The sequence below is a fragment of the Melopsittacus undulatus genome, chromosome 1 (assembly GCF_012275295.1).
Source record: "Melopsittacus undulatus isolate bMelUnd1 chromosome 1, bMelUnd1.mat.Z, whole genome shotgun sequence".
Lineage (NCBI taxonomy): Eukaryota > Metazoa > Chordata > Aves > Psittaciformes > Psittaculidae > Melopsittacus > Melopsittacus undulatus.
The window spans coordinates 97,544,759-97,566,870 of NC_047527.1; the positions used below are offsets into that span (position 1 = coordinate 97,544,759).

The following is a 22,112-nucleotide window of genomic DNA, read 5'->3' on the forward strand; positions in this document are numbered from 1 at the left end:
CACCTAACCAGAGAAGCCATACAGGCACCATTCTAGCTGAACTATGTCTATATTCATCTGCTGGCAACATTTGAGCATGTTTCTTAGAGGAGAAACTGAAAAATAGGAGCAGTGCCTTCACTGACTTGAGTGTGTTTCACGCAGACTTAAGTTTGAAGTTATTTTTGAGAGTTGTTTCCTAAATGTGATTCTGCTTGCTCTAGCTGGGTCACCAGTAGCTAGTGCTGGTTGCTTTCTTAGGCAGGCAGGAATTTTGTCACTGAAACCAGCTCAAGGTAATGGGAAGATGGAAGGGATAGAGTTTGTTCTTTTGAGTAGCTAAGGAAGAATTGGGTTCAGCTGTATGAAGGGTGTAAGTAGTTAAATGGACCTCAGACTAGGGCTGTCATGTGGTTTTCTACAAAGTCTCATGAACTTTGGCAGTAACAACATTCTGGGGATACTTGGTTATCTCCAGTTACCCAGGTCTACCTTGCCTAACCTGACACTTTTAATGCTATTAATCTGTCTATACTGTACTAATGCTGCTCCCTTTTCAGAACTGAGGAGTTCCGTGATGCTCTTATGGCACTTGGCCAACTGCATGACTAAAGTTGGCTAAATAAAAATCCCTGGTATCCTCTCTAAGAATAAACATCACGTGAGAGCAGCAGTGTTTCCCTGCTTTGAGAGAATTAAAATGGCGTGCTGGTAAGAAATGACAGCAGCAGCTTAAGGGCTGAGCTGGCATCCTTCTCTGGCTAAAAAGGATAAGCTACAAGTCTAGAGGAAGCAGAAGGGTCTGGCATGTAACCTTTAACTTTCCTTGCTGTTGAGTTTGTCAGTCTGGGATGACATAGTGCTTTCAGAATGTACTGTTCTTATAATTCAAGAATCTGATAAATACCCTTATGAAGGAGATGTGAACATACTTGCTTACCTTCTGGTCTTAGCAGTGTTCCCTATTGGGCCTTGGCCTAGAGCTTAAATACCTTTTAACGTGCAATTGAACAAATTTCTGAGCACTTCACTGTATTTTTTTCCTTTTATGCCTCTTGGTAGCATGGGAGGTACTGTGAGTTTTGTAGGCGCCTGGTAACGTTGCCTCTGGTGGGCCTGCATGTGGCTTGTGCTTTGGCACAGCAGGAATGGATGCTGAGATAATAGTATCTTGCAAGTAATCCCCTTGCTGAAGGAGAAGGTCTCTGCTCTGCTGGCCTGTAGTACATTAGCATTGGTAATGGAGCACAGGAATGTGCCTTGTATTCAGTGGTCCCTCAGAAAAGTGTGTTGTGCCCTCTGGAAGGCTTGTGGTGACTCACTGGGCCTTTCTCCTCTTTGCATATGATTCTGAAGCTAAATTATCCTTGTACCTTTGTTTTGAAGCTGTTATATTACCAAATAGGAATGCCTCTTTCTCTTGGATCACAGGCAGGCAATATTTACTTCCTGGCTTCTAGCAAATCCTTTCATGAGCTATTGTAGCCAAAGGCCTCAGTTCTGCTTGAAGAGGTGCCCAGGTGTGTTCAGCATTTTTAAAGTTGTATGCTTCTACCTTGATTTTAAAGGACTTCTGATTATTTTTTTAAATTTTTTTTTCTTACTTGTGTGTAGGCACAAATTCCCCTACTTACAAGTATACCAACAATGACGTGCTGTGGTACGGAATACCCCTTTGGCTAGTTTGGGTCAGGTGTCCTGTCTCTGCTTCTTCCTGGCTTCTTGTGCCCCTCCTCACTGGCAGAACATGAGAGACTGAAAAGTCCTTGACTTTAGAGTAAGTGCTACTTGGCAACAGCAAACATCCCTGTGTTATCAGTGTTGTTCTCAGGCTAAAGCCAAAACACAGCACTGTACCAGCTACTAGGAAGGAGAAAAATAACTGTTACAGTTGAAACTAGGAGAGCTGCTTGTGCCTGGTAAATGGGCCAATTCACTCCAAACTAGTTTGCCTGCATGTAGCTCTGGCAGATGCTCTGAAACCTTGGTTGTGCACTAACAGAGCATTTGCTTCTCCTTTTTTAAATATCTGCTTCTATAATGCTTTGAGGTTTCCGAAATGGCAAACCCCCACTTCTCGACTAGTTCAAGTGTGTCTGTTCTATGTCCAGGTTCCTTTTGAGGCATGTTTGTCAGCTCTTGAAATCCTGAGGGGAGGGCATGATTCTCCAAGGCAACTCTGACTCCATAAACCAATTTACTTGCTTATAGCTAAGATCTTGCAAAATTTGCATGTAGCTAAAACTCATTTCTTAGTATGGAAGTGTGGTTTGTTTCTTTCTTTGAAAGTTTTTTGACCTTCCGCTAGTGGAAAGCTTTAAAGTATTGTTTGCTCTTTGCAAATCTACTTGGAAAAGCATTGACAGGTTTGTTGTTCCTCTCATCTGGTGCTGAAACATCAAGGTGGTGATGAGTTGTCATTGACGAAAATAGTTTGCTAGTCAGCTTTCTCATTTTGAAGCTAGGAGTTCTGTGTCCTGATCAACAGGTTCTCATGCTATATAATGATGTTGTCAGGAGAGGTGCTTGTTTTAATTAAAAGTAAAGTAGCTACTCTAATATAGTCACTAACACAACTAGAATTATTTATCTAGGTAAAGGAGTAAAGTTTGTATGTAAACTGAGTTCCTGTAAGCAGTGATGTGCATACCTGGCTGCAGCCAGGGGAGCAGCATGATTGTATCTGCAGTAGCTGCTCTCTGCAACCTGTGATGTTTTATGCTCCTTGCTCAAATTTTATCTTGCTTTTTGGTTACCGCTGGCTAGCATGCTGGTCTTGGGGTGCTTCTCTAGGGAGTCTGTTTGCTTGCAGCTGATGACTGAAGTTTCCAGGCTTTCTTGTGGGCATCAGATCATATATCTGAGTAGGAGAAGCCACAAAGCTGCCCTTTAGGAGGTCTACTTGCAAAAGTCTTCCCAGTGCCATTTATGACTTTATTTTTCCTTCCTGATAATCCTTGTGAAATGAGGGGGCAGAGTTGCTGAAGGAGATCTTGCCCCTTTCTGCCAACCCGTTTCCACATGCTTGAATTGTTCCTGCTGCTATACAGAAAAATTAACCTGGAATTTTTTGGGCTAGCTACAACAAACTTCTTGTTGTATGCATGAGACACAATATGGACATGTTAAATACTGTTTAATGGCTGCTTATTTTACTCTTCAATGACAGCTTCTTTTGACTGTCTTAATTTCAGAATATGTCCTTTGTGGTCTTTCCTTCATATCCTTTCAGAAGTCTATAAGGGAAAATGTTGTGATATTATGAAGGCATTGGCAGCCTGCACAGCGGTATTACAACCATAATTCAACTGGATTTAGACCTCTGGAAAAACTTTCCTCACAGCATGACTTGAGCTCTTCCTCATCTCCTGGTTTGTAGTCCCAGTGTTCATACTGTACAATAATAATAACAGAAGAAATCATCTTGGGAAGTAAAGCCAAAATTCTCACATAGGTTCAGGATCCATTATGCTGGGAGCCACGTACACAAGGCAAATGTGAAGTAGGATGGATTTAGAGGAGCTGACAGGAGGACTGTGTGAACAACTAAGTGAATGAGGTGAACTTCTGTAGTGAAACTTCTCCCTTTTTAAGTGCATTTGTTAGTTGTCTTTTCCAGGCCATAGCAGTGAGATGGTCTTGTGGGGAGAATGAGGAGGTAAAAAATTAGTAATGAAAATGAGTTATTGGCAGATACTAGGAATGTACCACCCTGCCCTTCTTCCCAAGAGAAGGGACTCTTCAGCAAAAGCCAGAAAGCCATTATTTTCTGGGTTTTGCTCCTGGGGAGGTGGAAGCTGCTTTTCTTTCTGATGCATGTGCTATTAAAGGAAAGCAGCTGACAGGAACAGCTGCTTGCCTTGCCTGTTTGGTTTGTGGCTTAGCAGTCAATATGCAACGCAGAAAGAAAGTGCTTTGCTAACAGCAGAGTTTTTATACCCTGCCCCCACTCTTGAGTGTCTTTCCCTCTGTCCTCTGCCAAATGAAAACAGGAGACTCTTCCCCTCATGATTAATGAAACTCTCCTTATTTGGTGCTGCCTCTCCTGGTGAGCAGCACAGAAAATCTTGTCTTCTGTGAGGCAGCCTGAAAAACAGCAGATGAGGATGGCTCTGGGGAGCTGCCTTTTTGAGTTGTTGAGGAGTAAGAAATTTTAGAGTTAAAACTTACAAGTCTGTGCAGAAGGTGGGCAGACTCCTTTATTTTCCATAGATAGACATTTCTGATTTTTGGAGATGACATAGCAGGTTTTTTTAGGTCTCCTTATTTCAATGCTTATAGGCCTTTGCAGAGCAGGGGACTTGAAAGTCCCTCACAGTTTTTATCTATGAACTCATCTTCCATGCGGCTTTTTTGAAGGCCAGCCAAGTCCATTAATCCCCACCTTCTAGAGTCCCTAATCCCTGCTGGGGCTTATAGGAAAGTTATTCTTGTACTTGCAGCAAAGCTGCTCTGGCAGAGCATCTATGCTGCTGTAACTTAAGGCAAGTTTATTACTTTTTATCAGCTTGGAAATGGTACAACTCATAATGGAGCAGTCTAACTTGGATGGTCTTACCCCATCTTGTTGAGTGGTTAATAATAGTAAAATTGCCCAAAGGGAGGGAATAATCTGGGAGGTTGGTGTTCTCTTATCTCATCTTGCTGTGCTTAAGTATAATTAACAATAGCAAAATGCTCTTTGCAGGCATGAATACATGCCACGTATTTTTTTGGGAATGGGTGCAAGTGAAGTGAAATCAGGGCTGGAAGTGCTCTGCTGGGGCGATTCTTCGCAGTTGTATCCCTCTTCCTTTTCTTAGCCTGACACTCCTAAAGCCTCTTGGCTCTGGTTTTTGTCCAGCTGTGGCTAGGCTGATGTAAGGCCCTCTTCCTATGGGAGCCTTCCCCCTTCCCACAGCCCTGACTTGCTCAGAGACTTTTCTTTGGTTCCACGTGTTCAAAATCTATGTAGATCAGGCTCTCAGTGACATGGTTTAGTGGTGGTAGTCCTGGGGTAATGGGTGGACTTGATGATCTTAAATGTCTTTTCCAACTCGGTTGATTCTGTCTAAGGAAGCTTCTTCAAACACTAAGGGCTGGTTCAGGTAAGCTTCCTTCCATTTGTTGCCCTTCTAGGCTTCATTTGTGATTTGGGCAGAAGGGAAATCGGAACAATTTTACCTCAGTTCATGTTTGTTCACTCTTGACAGTTTTGGTAGTGCTGGTCAGCTCTCTTTGTGTTAAATCTGTTTGTGGAAGTGGTTTCTTAGGCAGCGTAGAGGCTCTTACTGTCAAATGTGCTGCCTTTCCAATGGTACATACCATGGGGAAATTACAAAATTCATTTCAGGCTCTCTGACAAACACAGAGCAATTTCAGGGATGTGGTATTGTTACTCTCTTGGGTGTCTCGAGTTTTCCATCTCTGGGTTCTGTGACCAGAATTTGGCTCTTTTTAAGGCCAGATAGCAAAAGAAGTTGCAGTCTTAGCTTTTCTGTTAAGTATACGCCTATAAAATAGGTATATACTTCATGTTTGGCATTTCCATGCATCTCCTGGAGCCATTGCGTGTCGTTACTTATATGCTTAGAGAAGACATGTTCTGTAAAAAAATATCTCCTCAATCTGAGCAGAGAAGAACTTGAAATAAGGTCAGAAGAGAATGTAACCAATGGAAAACCTGCAACTGAGACTCTGAAATCTGAGGTAGCAACCATAGTCTCACTGCCCAGTACAACTGCCCATGCATACTGAACTTCATACTGAGGTCTTTGGAACAGGTGAGGGCTAATCTGTGCCATGTAAATGCTGTGTTCCAGAGAAGTAATGCTTCTGAATGTGATAATTCTCGATTAAGGTAAGTTCAGCCTTCTCAGATTCATTGACAACTCTCAACACTTTCAGAGCAGCAGCTGGGCCTATTTTATGGCCTTTCATGTTTTCCTGAAAGCAGTGCTTTAGGAACAAGTTCTCTAAAGGGAAATATATGAATGCATGAACTTCAGTGCTTCATCTTCAAATGGAGCTCTTCTTCCTTCTGTTCCATGAGGCAGAAGTTCACTTGCTGCATTCCAGCCTGTGGCCACATGTTGCTGTGTGGGATGGGAAGTGTGGTGCTTTGGACAGGGTGCTCACAACCAGGATTAGCAACTCACCAAGGGGCTGCTGTTCTTTCAGCCTCATGAGTTGGTTGTAACAACTCATGGCAGTATGCTAACAAAAGCCCAAATATTCATATGAGTAATGATAACATGCATAGATAATGCTTGTTTTTACCTTAAGCTGCATTTTCATATACTTTTCCATGCAGGAAGAAGGTGGGCCATAGTGAGAAACTGATCTTTCTTGTGTGTATACATGAAATTCTTGCTTTTGGAGTTGACCTCCCAGATGCATTCTCGTTGTCTTCATAATTTTGCAAGTCAAGCACTTCCTACTGTACTGACTTTGGCCTCGCACTGTAGACAAACTCAAGCAACTGCAGACAAGTAATAGCTTGTGGGTCTTTTGAAGCAGAAGGAGGAAGACCTTTGTCTATTAGTAAGCAGGATCGGTGGCTGCCTTTCTGTTGCAGGACTCGTTAGGACTCCTTGAGGTAGCATCATAGCACTCAAAGTAATTTTAGCTCTTGAATTAGCAGCAGGAGAGTTACCTGAAAATTTGAATGAACAAGATTTGCCATTGCGTATCAGAGATGCAAATTATGGAATCATTCCTCTTTTTTTTACATAGCAATGGAAATGAGACAAGGCTATCAAAAGCCATTGCATGAATGAATTTCTGTCTCTGCAGCAGGACTGTACTACTGTGTGTTCTCCACAGTGCTTTATCCTCTTAGCTAGGACACAAACGCATCCTTTCTAAAGCTGTATGGGTGCTCAGGGAGGTTGGTGGCTGGTTTTGGTTTGGTTTTAAGGCTTGCCTTCAAGATGCAAAATGGAAGTGCTTTAGGACATTTTTGTTCTGTTCATAGGTTTTTGATCATTGGTTTAAAAAATATGAACAGTAACCTTCAGAACATGTCAGAATCACAGAATGGTTGAAGGTGGCAGGGACACTGGAGATAATCTAGTCTAACCTTCACATCTTGAAGCAGAGTCACGTGAAGCATGTTGCCCAAAACTTGGTACTGTTGGGTTTTGAACATCTTCAAGAATGGAGAATCTTCCACCTCTCTGAGTAGCCCTATTGCTCTTGAGCTCTTAGTCCAAAGTATCTGTACCAGTAGTGTTGGTTATATGGAAGATGATTGATTTCTTTGACTTTATTGTCATAACATAATCATAACGTGTAGTCTTGAAGTACTAGTATTTCTTTATTTCCTTTCCTTCTCTAATAACAGTTCTGGCTACAGTAATTGGCTTGTGTGGAAGGCTTCTGTAATAACAGGGAGTAGCTCAGTTGGTCCTCTCCAGGACACTTTGCTCAGGCAGAATCCACTGTCTTTCTGTGGAAGAGATGAACATTAATTTGTACATGGCAGGAGAATTTCTAGCCTTGCAGGTGATCTCTTGCCAGGAGCCTGGCTGCATGGGTGGCTTGTCTCTTTGTTTGCGGAAGCAAATGCTTAGTGAGATGCATTAAAAACCAGGCTAGGAGGCTAAAAATAGCACTTCATAGAACAACAGAGCTAAGTTGAACGTTGGAATGACCCAACTTCCTTGTGGACCGAGATCACTATAAAAGTGAGTTCTTTTGGCTGGTGCAGAGCTTGTGCTTTAAATGAACATTGAATTCTTCTTTGAAGAGTCTATTGTAGATGGAGATGGAAAAGTTGAGTGATGCACTGATCTATGTGTTAGCATAATGCTAAAGTTTCTTGACAAGGCTTCTGCCCTGGAGAGGGTGGAGCAGCCATGTCAGCTTGTGTTTGTTACAGCTTTAAGTGTATAATCCTGTCACAGGGTCTTTCAGTGTTTAGTAACTGTTAGACTAGTCTCCCTCCAATGAAGGAAGAGAACTCCAAGGAATTTTTTATTTGCATTTGGGCAGTTTTAATTACCTCATGGCATGTGGATTGCATAACTCAAATGGACTTTGCAGATCTGCCTGGTGTTGGGGAGGTAACGGCCCTTAGGGCATGCAAAGCTGATGTCTGATCATTGTGTCTGTCAGGCTGGGCACAGTCCTCATCAGAAAGACAAGTCAAAGTGTTTTTCCCCTAGTTACAATTTGTCTAGCTATACTTCGACAATTCAATTCGGGTAGACTTGAGTTGTCCTTGTTGCTGTTAACATCTCCTGGATGGCTTTCTTCTGGTCCCTGCAGTTTCTTTTGAAGCCCCTTTTACTTGGAAGTAAAATGCTTTCTTTTTGTTAAATCAAGTACAGATAACCTTAATGTAATTGAATGTCTGCATCTAAAAAGAGCAGCTATAAATTGAAATGTAGCTTTAGTAAACCTGAAAAATGTTGGACTGTCAGCTTGGAGGCTGACTTTAATTATGGCTCTTATACTGACAGTGTGTAGGAGAACCACATGTGGGGAGAGGAGGTTATTTTACAGCATTCCTCTGGCTAGTTCAGGATTTCTTCCTAGTTATCTCTATGGGCTATCATTTCATGAAGCGAAAGCTCTCCAAACTGTGACTATCTGGAGGGCAGGAAGAAAATAGAAGTTGTTTCAAATCTCCAGAAAACTGAATCTTTTTAACACTGCTGAAGAGGCACAAGTATTGGGAGACTCTCTGCTGCCTTACTTTGCTAATTCACATGCCATCTGAATTGCATATGGTGAAAACGTACCTCATTGCCTTTATTGTATGCAGCCTAGTTGTAGAAGTCTGGTATATTTGCAGTAACAATTAACAGCACAAATAATACTTTAACAGTGGAGAAATGGCTTGTGTCTTAAGTAATGAAACCCTTCAAGTTGGTTACTCTTTGGAAATACTAAATACACCCCGGAACTATGTAGGATCTAATAAAGCATTGTGAAATTGAAATAACTGCACTTCTTTAAGCCATTGACTATGAAATTCTGAAGTTGAGATTTATAAGAAGTTGAAGATATGGTGTTAACAAAGAAATGGCCTCTGTCAGCTAGAGCTCATTTTGTTCAAATGACTTTCCCTGTCGTAGTCTATTGCCCTTGCTGTGGCGATTTCCGTTCTGCCCTGACAGTTGCTCTTTGTTTATCCAAAATATTAACATGCCCATGGAAGTGAGTGACTAATGGCATTAAGGAAGTGCAGTTGGCATGAAGTCCCTGTTCACCACCTGCGGTGCTCGCAGCCCCCTGCCTGCAGCAGCCTAAGCATCTTCTGCAGAGTCACTTCAGTTCCATCCAAGTTTCCTAATTCTTTAGTACAGCTGAGATCATAACTGCTTCCCAGCTTGTCCTTGTGGCCACAGCCTGGCAAAGTTCGTAACCCCACCAGAAGATAACTGTGCTAGCTTCCCTCGTGTTTGTGCATTGGTCAGCGTGAAGCTCTCGCATCTTAGAGCTTTATCACTAAAAGGGAAGTTTACTAACTAGTGCACCACAGTCAAGCTTCTGCTCAGTCCTCTTGTGACTCTGGTGTTCATTTTACTCCCCTTCCACTTCTTTAAACTTGTTTTCTATTTTGCCTTAGGCTTTTTTTCCATATCCAAAGTATATGTATACATGTGTTCCACCCAAGGCTTTACCTGACTCCAGTGTGTTTGCTCATGGTTGTGCTTGCTCACAGGTTTAATTTAGTTTTCCTTTCCCAAGTGAAAGACCAGCAGTGCTTAGAGGACTCAAATCAATTTTCTCCTTGGATCTGTATTGCTTCCTTATGTGCCTAATGTGCACTTTTGGTTACCCACAAGTGAACAGTCTATAGGCAGCTTGAGAATCTCCAGCAGTGTTTCAATGTGTGTGTGCATAGTGTCACTTGAAGCTCGTTTAACATATTTTGTTGTGTAGACTTTTTGCTGTAGGAAAAAAAGCTCAAGTGAGACTAACAGTCTGAATTAAAGTTGAGGGAAGGGTTACCTGATAAGTGGAAGTAGTGAGATGTCAGACACGAAGGGGAAATGACTCTGAGCGAATTGTGTTATGAGGAAGCAGTAATGGCTGAAGCTCTGCCTCTGCTTTGAAATTCTGTTGACAAGATGAATCTCAACTTCATTAAACCTGTCTAAAGTCAGAAGTTAAACCATCACATTTATTATTTTGTGTGTGGCTGTAAACTGATTGTGGAAGTGAGCTGAGATTTGCATCAAGCCTTTGGAGCTATTTTTATGGTTGTTAGTATGTGGTTCAGTGGCAGTGACTTCTGTATAAAAGCTCAGACTTCTGTGAACATGTGTCCCAAAGTCCTCTGTGTTACCCTTGCAGCCATCACTGGTTCCTGTTTTATCTGCAAGATGACAAGCATGGACTGCAGCTTGGTAGTCTTGAGTGGAAATGCTTATGTTGTCTGTGTGTTTTTCCATGGAGACAATAATAGGGACTTTCTCCTCTTTACTTTAGCTGTGCCCTTCTTGACTCATTACTATAGGAGCTAGGAGGTTCTGGGACATAGCGAATGTATGCTGTATTCTTAAAATTAGCCAGGAGGCTGTTGGAGAACTTGTGCTGAGAAGGGAAACAACTCTGCAGGTACTCTACCTGTTGTAGCAATCCAGGCTTAAAACCATCAAATGCCTTAAATCTGCTTTCTCTGTGCTTGCCACCTCCTTTGTCTTCATAAAGGAGAAGGCAATTAGTTAGGCTGCACAAATAATAGTTGGAAACTCTCTAGCTGTATTTATGTATTATCTGAAGGAGAATGTGGTTTTGGATGACATGACTCTTAGTGAAAACTTGATGTTGCTGAAAGTCCAAACATGCATTTGAAATTAGTAATAAGATATTTTTATGTGGGGCGTTACGTAAGCAGCCCCGTTAGCATGGCACGGAGGTTGGCAGCACATGCGGTGTGGAAGGCGGGAGCTGGAAACTGCTCTCTGCTCTTTGCTTCAGCTCATAGGAGTTATGAGAGAGCCGCTGACAGTGCTCCAGTTTAAACAACTGCTCAAAGTTCAAAATTGGTGTTTGATTTTAGCTACAGAACTATCTGTAGTCTTATTCTTAACTAGTGATCCCAAGCACAGATGCAGGCTGGAGGAGACTGGATGGAGAGCGTCCAACTCTGGGGCCCCCAACTTAAGAAGGATGTGGAGCTGTTGGAGTGAGTCCAGAGGAGGCCACAGAGATGCTCTGAGGCTGAGAGAGCTGGGCTTGTTCAGCCTGGAGAAGAGAAGGCTCTGGGGGTAACTTAGAGCAGTTTCCAATGCCTAAAGGGGCTAACAAGAAATCTGGAGGGGGGTTTTTGACAATGGCAGGTCAAAGGATAGCACAAGGGGGAATGGCTTTAAACTGACAGAGGGGAGATTGAGATGAGATCTGAGGAAAAAGTTCTTCCCTGTATGAGGGTGGTGAGGTCCTGGCACAGGTTGCCCAGAGAAGCTGTGGCTGCCCCATCCCTGGCAGTGTTCAAGGCCAGGTTGGATGGGGAGCAACCTGTCTAGTGGAAGGTGTCCCTGCCTGTGGCAGGGGGTTGGAACTGGATGAGCTTTAAGGTCCCTTCCAACCCAAACCATTCTATGAAAAATAAAGCAGGCATCTTACTGTATCTAACTCTGAAATAATAAATTAATGCCACTGGTCCAGACTGTGCCAAAAACCCCCATAAAACAGTAAATTGGGTTATAGATTTGGTGAGTTCAGCCATGGAATGTAAGAAACATCAGCAACTTGCTTCATTAATGTGTGTGCTTCTCTTGGAAGATGGATGCAGACGTATTTTTCATGGAAGACTCCCTTCAGGATACTATGAAGGAAGATGACTTAGCATATATCTGCTCCTTGCTATCCAGTTTTCTTATGCTTCAATAGCCACTGTGAAGTGCTCATGGGAGCCTCCTCTAAGAAAAGCAGGCTGACTTACAGCAGGAGAAATGGGAGTTACAATTGAGCTGTCCTTGCTTCTTCCAGTTGGGGATTTTGTTCTTTAAGTAGTTAGGAGCTAATTTTAAAGGAGCAAGTGGATCTGGTGTAATAATATACATGCTTTTCGTAAATCTGTGTATCAGAGTTTTCACATAAGTCTGTGTATTAGTCTCCTTTCAACAAGCAGAAGTGAGTAAACATTGCTTCGTTTTTTATTCCTTTTAGATATGCTACTCTTGTGAATAGATGTCTCTTCCCTCTTTGACCTGAAGTCTGCTCGAACTGTAGTTAGGTAGAGGAGAATATATAGTTAATATTGGTAGGGATACAGCTACCACCTATCAAAATCAGTGTGAAGAGGAAGATGGAGACTGAGTATAGCTTACTCTGTACAGGGCAGAGGTTGTATCTGTTATAGGAGATGAACAGGGCTTAGGAGTTGGCTGAAGTGCCATGTCACTGTGGGGCTGGCAGGCAGTGAACACTCTGCCCTGTATAACTGGCAGAGGGTGGTACTTGTCATGTTCATGCTTCTCTGGGAAAAATAATCTATTCCCTTTGCCAGAACGAGGGAGGTCAGTCAACATCTGGTGCCAAGTATGATTCTGTTTAAACATTTTAGAAGTTTTCAAGTATTTATCTTTCTGCAGCAGCATCCTCTGCCCCTACTTGCCCACTCTTCCCTTTCTCCGTCTTCAGACAAAATGCACAAAATCTGGGTCAGACTGATCATAACTTGAGATTCACAGGCTGTGCGTGCCCAGAGGCATGTACACAGCAGCGCCATTAAGGAAGCTACAAAATGGAAATACAAAGTTCAGGAAATAGATTCCACTCTTCCCTAGATGGGGAGTTAGAGGCAGTGGCTTATGCAAATGTTTGTATTGCCTCTGCTTTCAGAGGGTGGCTGAGTAAGTAAGGTGATGGTTCTTGAAAGTTCTTACATTGGATCACTTAAAGTAAAATTCCTGCAAGGAAGTGCCAGTCTAACTCCCTTAGGATCTCTAGGATCTCCAAACTGGCTCACAGAGTACAAGTTCTGTGTACATGACCAAAAAACTTCACCCTTGTGGATGTAGTCAAACATCAGATGAGATAGTGGGAACACCCAGCAAGGATCTTGTTTTTGAAAAGGAGAGACTAATTGAATGGGGTAAATAGTAGGAGCTCTTTGGAGCAAGACACCAAGATGGGGGTGTGTGTGTTTGTGAGATGTGTGACATTAAAACAACTCTTTGGTATCGTTTCAGATCAGCTAACAAAATTGATTTTATTTATCAAAATGAACAGGTTGCTGGGTGCACAAAGATTCTAAGCATAAAAAAGAACAGATGGGGCAAATACTGTACGTAACAGATCAGCTGTTGCTGGAACATGCAGAGGGCTAAACAATTCTTTAAAAAATAGAAGTGTGAATTAAGGGCATATGATTTATTTGCAGTGGAATAATTTGAAGATTTCCTGGAATAGATTGAGGAATATCTAGCTACAGGAAAACTCTTTTTTTCCGTGTCTGTAGTACAGCTGTCACTGCAGGACTGGTAATGCCATAGTCTCTTCCATTCCACGCCTTTCCTCTGAGCAAAGTACTTACTTGGCATTCTTCAGGGAGGACTTGACTGTCATTTGAGGCTCATTCAGAGATCGAAATCTTGAGCTGGGCAGGTTGGTGTTGCCCCATTGTTGCTGCTGGTCCTTCTGCTATTCAACAAACAGGAGGACCTTAGCAGCTGCTTCACAGCTGAGGAATTATTAATGCATTTTTAAACTGCTGCCTTCTGAAACCTCTGTTCCTCACTTTTGCCCTTTCTTCTTGCCTAGGGAAGCTGTGGCTGCCCCATCCCGGGCAGTGTTCAAAGCCAGGTTAGACAGGGCTTGGAGCAACCTGGTCTAGTGGAAGATGTCCCTGCCCATGGAAGGGGGATTGGAATAAGATGATCATTAAGGTCCTTTTTAAACCAAACCATTCTAGGGTTCTGTGATCATAAAAATTAATGTCAGAGTTCATACTTGTAATGTGTTAATATCTGATATGCATGGCTGCATAACACACTGTATTAAGGTCCATCTTGATGAGCATTCTGGAATGCTTCCTGTGCGAAGCTAACTTTGTTCCATATGAATAGAAATAGTACAAGAAGCATCTGACTTGCTAAGCTGGTCAGCACATGAGTATGCTTCAGTATTTGCCTTCTACCCCCAGGCAGAATCTGTGCAGTATACTTACTTTTGTCATTGTTAACTCTGTAAGCTCTAGTTCAGACTGGGTGTTTGAGATCTAGTGTGGTTTGGCTGCTGTAGCACCGGAAATGGGAAGTGGTGAAGTTGCTTTTAGTCCAGTTCTCAGACACATGCTTCCACGTTCCCGAGATACCGTGCCTGTGTTTGCTACAAAAATGTAAGATTACTTTTATTAGTGAAGCGGATTTGTTTATTTTTAATACATAGTTTCTACATTCCCTGTTAAATACAGACAAGGAAATATACTGCCAATAAGTCTGTGTAACCTTAATATTATTTTTCCCCAGAAACTAAATTGCTTTAAGGTCCTAGTTCAGACGCAGGTCTGAAATAGAGGCATTGTCAATGCTATTTTATGCCAGCTATTTCCTAAACTGCTACCACATTAATATTAATATGGACTTTTAATATGGACTGAATTAATTTGGACTGAAAAAAGCATGATGTGAAGCCATCAGTTGCTTGTGGTAGAACATTCATATGTTGAGAAATGGTCTGGGTGGAATGAACCTTGATTTGGGTTTCAGAATTCTAGACTGCTTCCCTAACCTCACTCATGTGGCCGCTCCAGAGACATTTGCTCCATTAACTGAGGTGCAGTTGGTTAGCTCTAGAGGAAAGGTGACTGAATATCTCAGTGGAACAAGGACTATGTAGTTTCTGGGCTATGTAAATATTGCTTACAAGCTTGCTCCACATATAAATCGGTGATGATGGCTGTACAGGTCTCTGGTTTTGGCTACTGATAGGCTGGCTATTGATAGTTTGGCTATTGATAGGTTTGGGTCATGCAGGGGAAAGGATGCTGGATGTTAAAGGACCTCTATAAAGATGCTGGGTAATTGTTTCCATTAGAGTGGGAGGACAGCAATAACTTGCTGTTTGGACATACCCTAAATTAAGCTGTCAAGAGGAAATGCTCCTAAAAGGCCACTCATGTTCCAGAAACTAAAATAGCAATGTTTAATCTGAAGTGAACGTGTGAAAATTGTGAGCTGATAGTTCAGCTTACGGACTGTAATCTACTGCTCATGAGCTTTTGGATCAAGGCTAAAAAGGGAGGTTTTCCTAAATGTTTTTTCAACAAAGCTTTGGGTTCTTGCTGGGTAACGTTGATGTGTTGGTATTGGTGTGGAACCAAAGCTGGTGCTATGAACATGAGGACTTGTGACATCTGCAGACTTGGGTTCTGCCCAGCCTGGCATGCCTGCTGTAAGGAATGGGAGTCTGTTTTTTCTGTTGGCGTCTGCTGTGTTCCCTCCAGCCTTTGCTTGCTTGTTTCCTGAGTTATTCGATGTTCTGCAGCTATTTTTGGACCATAGTCTTGATTCTTGTATTTGCTAGTAGCATTGTGAAGCAGCTTGTCAAGAATTCTAAATGTTTTTTCTTTATGTTAAATAAAAAGGATGAAATATTTGTAGCTCTCTCTTGTTTTGTTTTTGTGTTTTTTTTTTTTTTTTTTTTTTTCCTGAACACTGTCATTTAGGGCTGGAGCACCCCTTCTCTGGAGACAGGCTGAGAGAACTGGGCTTGTTCAGCCTGGAGAAGAGAAAGCTGGGTACACCTTAGAGCAGTTTCCAGTGCCTAAAGGGGCTGGAGGAGAGGCCTTTTACAAGGGCAGACAGGGATAGGACAAGGGGGAATGGCTTTAAACTGACAGAGGGGAGATTGAGATGGGATCTGAGGAAGAAGTTCTTCCCTGTGAGGGTGGTGAGGCCCTGGCACAGGTTGCCCAGAGAAGCTGTGGCTGCCCCATCCCTGGCAGTGTTCAAGGCCAGGTTGGACAGGGCTTGGAGCAACCTGGTCTAGTGGAAGGTGTCCCTGCCTGTGGCAGGGGGTTGGAACTGGATGAGCTTTCAGGTCCCTTCCAACCCAAACCAGTCTGGGATTTGACTTCCAAGTTGAAAACAAAGGAGGACAGGGTTGAAAGGATAACTATTTAAGAGCTCAATTTATTCTTTTGAGGAGACTGGCCACTGCAAGGGTAAAACTTCTAGATGTGTCTTGCTTGGCTGAAACTCAGAAAAGGGTAACGTGGTCAGTTCTACATGCTGGCATATCTTCAGAGTAGCCCAGAACTCTATCTGAAAGAAACTTTTAAAATAAAACTCACTTAAGTATAAAGATGGCTTTTTGTAATAATCATAATTCATTCAACTGTTACTCTTCACAGAGGGTTGAGAGCTCCAAACCTTTCACCTCCAGATTTCCATTAAGTGATAAATCTTCAGGGCCTTTATCAGAACGAACAAAATCTGCAGTTTCTGCTTGAAGTCTGATCTGGCTTGAAGTCTGACCTTTTATTGTTGAAGAGAAAAAAGAACAGCTTTAACTGAATTTGTTTCCATAATATACTTGCATGCAATTACATAAACAACAATATCAGTGTGATACCATTGTGTATAAAGAATGCGAAATATTGTTGGATGCAGGCTCAAGCCTGTAGGTATGTGTCGGTGGTCGTATACTGCTGACAAAGAATTTCCTGCATTTCAAGGAGTAGGAGCCTTTATTCTTTCAGAACAAGAGGATCTGTGTTCTGCCATCACCCTGTAAGTCAGTGACCCTGGGCTGCTGCACAGTGGCCACTTGGGTCAGCCCTTCATTAACCAACGTACAAATACCCGTTGTGTTTTCTTGGGAGTGTGTTGGTGCCTCTTTACATGTGCAGTTCAGTATCTTCAGCTCTGTTTTTCCTGATGTGGCTTGGTGGTTCTTGTCAAATATAGTGAGAGTTGGTTGTAAAATTATGATCACTTTACCTGGGCTCCTTCATATCTGTTTCTTTGGATGAATTTGTTGTTAGAACTCTAAACTTCACTTCCCTGTGAGGGTCGTGAGGCCCTAGCACAGTTTGCCCAGAGAAGCTGTGTCTGCCCCATCCCTGGCAGTGTTCAAGGCCAGGTTGGACAGGGCTTGGAGCAGCCTTGTCTAGTGGAAGGTGTGCGTGCTTGTGATAGGGGGTTGGAACTGGATGAGCAGTAAGGTCCCTTTCAACCCAAGCCACTCCGATTCCATAATTTATGGCTTTTTTTTTTTTACAGTTTGTACCAGACAACTTCTGCAAATAGCTAAAATGTATGACTAGAGCGTTTGATGCCTTTGCTGTTCTGATAGCATTATACAAAATATTGTGACTAAAACTATTGGGACTAAAGAGATGAAATTGCAGCATAAGCTAGGACCGTGTCATAATATAACCCAGCAAGAGGTTGACACAGGCTGTTAAATTTAAATGTAAATTATTGCTGCTTGTTAGAAAGGTGCTGTTCACTTTTTTAAATAAACTGTTGCCCAGATCCTGGCTCCTGGGACCAGGCAATGTTGTCCAGTTTTCCTACCAGCAAAATTCTGTGTTGGAGATCTTTTATGTTGCTGTTTCTATAAATCGATGTGATATGTAATGGTGAAAATGCAGAACAGGTTGCCCAGAGAAGCTGTGTCTTCTCCCCACAGGGACACACAGGACCACATCCCTGGCCATGTTCAGGGCCAGGTTAGACGGGGCTTTGAGAAACCCAGTCTAGTGGAAGGTGTCCTTGCCCATGGCAGGGGTGTTGGAACTGGATGAACTTAAGGTCCATTCTAGCCCAAACTATTCTATGATTCTATTAAATGTTTAGGAGGTCTGACTGGTGGCTAGTAGATACCCTCTAGGAACACTTGTCCTGCCGTTGATCTGTTCCTGAAACAAGGATCAAATGGGGCATAATCACTTCCTTGTCAGATAAATATTCTCATGTTCCCTTTCCTTAGGTAGTTACCTGTGGACTCAGGCTGAGATTCGAGATTGGATAAAAGGAGGAAGTTCTTTATTGTGAGGGTGGTGAGGCACTGGAACGGGTTGCCCAAGGAAGTTGTGAATGCTCAATCCCTGGCTGTGTTCAAGGCCAGGCTGGACAGATCCTTGGCTTGACGTGATCTAGTGTGCAGTGTCCCTGCCCATGGCAGGGGGGTTGGAACTTGATGATCTTAAGGTCCTTTCCAACCCTAACTATTCTGTGATTCTGTGATTATGTGTACAGAATGCTGGCTAACACTGCTCTGAAGGAAAGCTTCGGAAATGACCCTTTTGTCACTTGGAAGTGGTGGATTTTGTTCCTGTAGACAGCTTGCCATAAATTCACATCTGTGTGTGTTGGCAGCTGTTCCTAATAATAACTTCAAAGGGATGAAATGTGAAAAAAAACAATAATTCAGGTGTATATTTGTTATGTTCTGCTAGTCTGAAAGCTTTTGCTGCCAAACACATGAATCCTTTCAGGTACGTTTTCTGTTTAGTGTCATGAAGTTGAATTGAATGCAGAGATATAAATCAGGGAGGAAAAAATAAATGTTGATTCTTTCTACTTCATTTCAGTTTCATAACTTTACATGTAATGTTTGCATGTGTAGTTTTAGTGTGTTTTTTCGTGTAAGCATTATTAAAACTCTACCTTCCAGCACAAATCCTAGGGCTAGAGAGGGTTTGTTGGTATTAGTGAGGTTTGCTGAGGACATAAACATGCAACAGGACCGTCACCGAAGTATACGTTGGAGATTATGTAAAATCCTAATCTCCATAGGGAGAGAACCCAAGAACTAAATTCCCTTGCGTCATATATCTTTCTGCTGCTGGGAATATGTAATCAACCCAGAGATCTGGGGCAAGGCAAAAATCAATGGATGGTTCTGTTTATGCTGGCTTGTCCCCCACTACTTTTTTTTTCCTTAAGGTTCTGATAAAATGTCACATGAAGTGGAATGTTCATGCAGTACAACCTGATTTAGATGATGTACCTGTTTATTTCTCTACTGTGGGGAAGGGGGGGGGGGCGTAAACATCTGGGAATTACTGAGCACTAAAGCAAGTATTTCCGATTGTGTTAGGGCACAGGAGGCACACGGTTGTCAACATCAAACTGAGGAAACTTAAATGTTCTAATAAGAGATTTTTTGTTTCTTTTTCTTCTCCCCCTCCCATCATGTTTCAGGTCGCAAAGGTGCTAAAGCATGGCTGACTTGGATCACAACCTAAGTCTCGCAGATGCTCTGACAGAGCCGCCTCCTGAAATTGAGGAAGAGGTGAAAAGGGACTTCATTGCCACACTGGAAGCAGAGAAATTTGATGACGTGGTTGGAGAAACAGTAGATAAAACTGACTATGTTCCTCTGCTGGACGATGATGATGCAAAACCTGGGAGCCAGGAACCAAAGAGCAAACCCCATGCAGATGGTATTCAGGTGGAAAGTAAGTGTCTAAAGCACAGCATTAGAAAGCTGCATCATTTAAGCATCAGAGAACACTTGTAATCTTGCTGAGCCTGCTAAAACAGGGCTTCTATAGGTTGCTGGGTTTAGGCTGAACAATTAATTTTAAAAGCAAAGATTGAGATTAAATCCTGTTTCTTGCTGTTCTTCTCTACCTTCAGTTCAGTTCTTCAGCCTGTAAAATAAACTATTATTGTTAGTCTGCAGGAGATGTTATTATTTCTTTAATGCTTCATGGGCTGTCTTGGACTTCTCAGGGAAAACACTATCTGAAGTGTGACTGCTGTGTGTGTATATATGTACAGCACTTTGCATCTCAAAATGCTAGAACTGTGCAAGATGCCACCACTCTGAGTGATGGCAAATCCAAGGTGTAATGATAGGTGACTAGCTGTTGCTGACAAGGTTTTCAGATTAGCATTTTAAGTGTTTAAGGCTGCGTTGGATGGGGCCTTGAGCAACCTGGTCTAGTGGAAGGTGTCCCTGCGCATGGCAGGGGATTGGAACTGGATTTTCTTTAGGTCCCTTCTATCCCAGACTATTCTGGTATTGTTTCAGAAGTAATTTTTGCCTTAATCTTGCTGCTCAGCACTGTTGATGAAAGTAGAATGTGCAGAACTGTAATGATCACCCATGAGAATAAACAGAAGCTCCAGGACTACAGAATGGGGAGTGATACTACAGTTCTGGTCTATTTAAGGCACTTATTTGCATTGTTTAGAAGTGTATCATGTGCCTTGTAATAAAGAAAATGCAGGTTTGAATTTTTCACGGTAATGTAGTTCATTACATGGTGACAAATGAGTAGGAAGAATGGAGGTGGGCAAAGAGATCATAGAACTTTGAGCTGGGTCAATTCTGCTGTGTATTATTGTACTCAGCTATGGTACCTCTCATGGTAGGGATTTTATATTTCAGCATTGCAGAAGTGGCAGTTAACAGAGAAACATGAAGACTTGTTAACACTTTGCATATAGTTTAAGGAAGGCTTAAAATAATGCTTTGTTATCAAAGTTTTGGATTTTGAGCTATCTCAGTGCCAGAATTTCTTGACATTAAAATGATTATATAACATTGTTTTAAAATACAAGTTCTTTAAGTTCTGTCCTTCCAGATGTGTATCCCTTGAATGTTACTGTCATAACTCACTATTTCAAATAACTTCAGCTTCTTGAAGCAGGTATACTGAGGCTTATTGGTTTTGCTTGGTAATTAAAACTTGCTGAACTGCCCTGTGAGAAACTAGTGCTTTCTGTGGGCAGAGATATAGGGGTGCTAATGCAGGTTCCCTTTTGGGCCAGGTTTCTTATCTGCAGTCCTTGTCTCCAAACTTCCCTTTCACAGTGCCTTCCCTGGCCGTACAACTGGTTGGTTGGCTGCTTGAGCAAAACTAGTTCCCCTCCTACATGGTTAGTGGGAGAGGGGAATGCAATTTCTCGTTCTTGGTTTGGAGATTTGTTTTTCCCTTTTTTGGGATAGCTGGAGAACAGCCGTGAACATTATCTAAACCCTTGGCAAGATGAAAACAAGACCCTAACTGAAGAAATTGGACAGCTTGCTGGCCTTGAGTGGATAAGATAATGATTTTCAGCTTTCCCACCTTGTACCAGGAGGGCAAGGACTGTCAAGCTCTGCAGTGTCAATTTACTACAGGCCAGTTCTAGGATTTGGTCCTGTTTATGTCTTGATTTACATATGTTTTTCCCTGAAGTGATAAGGATACCTATTTCTTCCATGAGATTTAGTTGATGTTTAAAATTGTTTAAAAAGAAAAAAAAAGGAGTAAAGCTTAATGTACTTGCTTTTATTGAAGCTACAGAACAAATGAGCCTGGGAGAGCATATTAAAAGGCCTTAATTGGGGGTTTTAAGTGTTGCTCTAGTGTAGTGAAGTTTTTGGGGAAAGATGACTGTTATGTGAAAGGCAGCAGGAGTTCTATGTCCCTGGCTCCAAATAGGACTGCAGATAGCTTTGTTTTCCTGAGGGAGAAAGTAGCTTTCATGGATCAGGCTTTTCAGCCTCCGCTTGTTAATTTATTTATGTTAAAAGGAACGGATGTGTTCAGACAGCACTGTCTCTGCTGCTGAGATTGCCTTTCCCCAGTCAGAAGAGGTTTAATCATACATCCTGTCAGGCTCTGGCTATTCCATCTCTACTCTAGGTTTTTCTTTCACTTTTTTAATAAATCCAGGAGCCAAGTTTAACAATCAGGCTCTCATTGTGGACCTGGGGGAGTGCAGAGAGATGGAGAAAGGGAGGGAGATGGAGTGAGCAGTTGTATGGTCACCTACAAATTTGTCCTAGAAGGCGGCTGTAGTAACAGTTAACTTTTAAAATGTCATTGGAACAGCAAGGCTTAAGGAGAAAGGGTTTTACTTCTAGCACCTGGCTGGACATCACAATTTGGCAAATTCTGGGGTAATCCTCTTACAACATTGTGGGCTTTATGTAACACTGGAGAATCGCTTTGGGTGCGTGCTACACTGTTTGGAGCTAGCTTTCTGTATGGGTTCCAAGGCTCTAAGCCGTTCAGAGGATACTGCGGAGCCTCCAGTGGAACTGATGAAGGCTGTTGTGGCAGTTTTGTTAGGGTGCTCGTGTGGAGTAATGGATGTGCACCCTAAAATGCAAAGAAAGAGATCTGAAAAGAAAATACTGTGCTTTAACATCTGTCAGCATTGCTCCTGTGGAATGTTTTAGATCAAGAGAAGACCAGTATTGTTTCTGAAACGTTTGACTGTGGTGGGGTTGAGGAACTG

General features: G+C 42.3%; 1 protein-coding gene across 6 annotated transcripts in view; it reads left to right on the top strand.

Moving 5' to 3' along the window:
- The window catches only part of MAP4 (microtubule associated protein 4), a 170,245-nt gene that overhangs the window by 36,188 nt on the left and 111,945 nt on the right, over window positions 1-22,112 (top strand). For all 6 annotated transcript variants that reach the window (XM_034062834.1, XM_034062839.1, XM_034062844.1 and 3 more), the window contains exon 3: window positions 19,077-19,333. In XM_034062834.1, coding sequence (XP_033918725.1) covers window positions 19,096-19,333 — 238 coding nt within the window. In that variant the 5' untranslated portion in view covers window positions 19,077-19,095. The remainder of the gene's footprint in view (window positions 1-19,076; window positions 19,334-22,112) is intronic.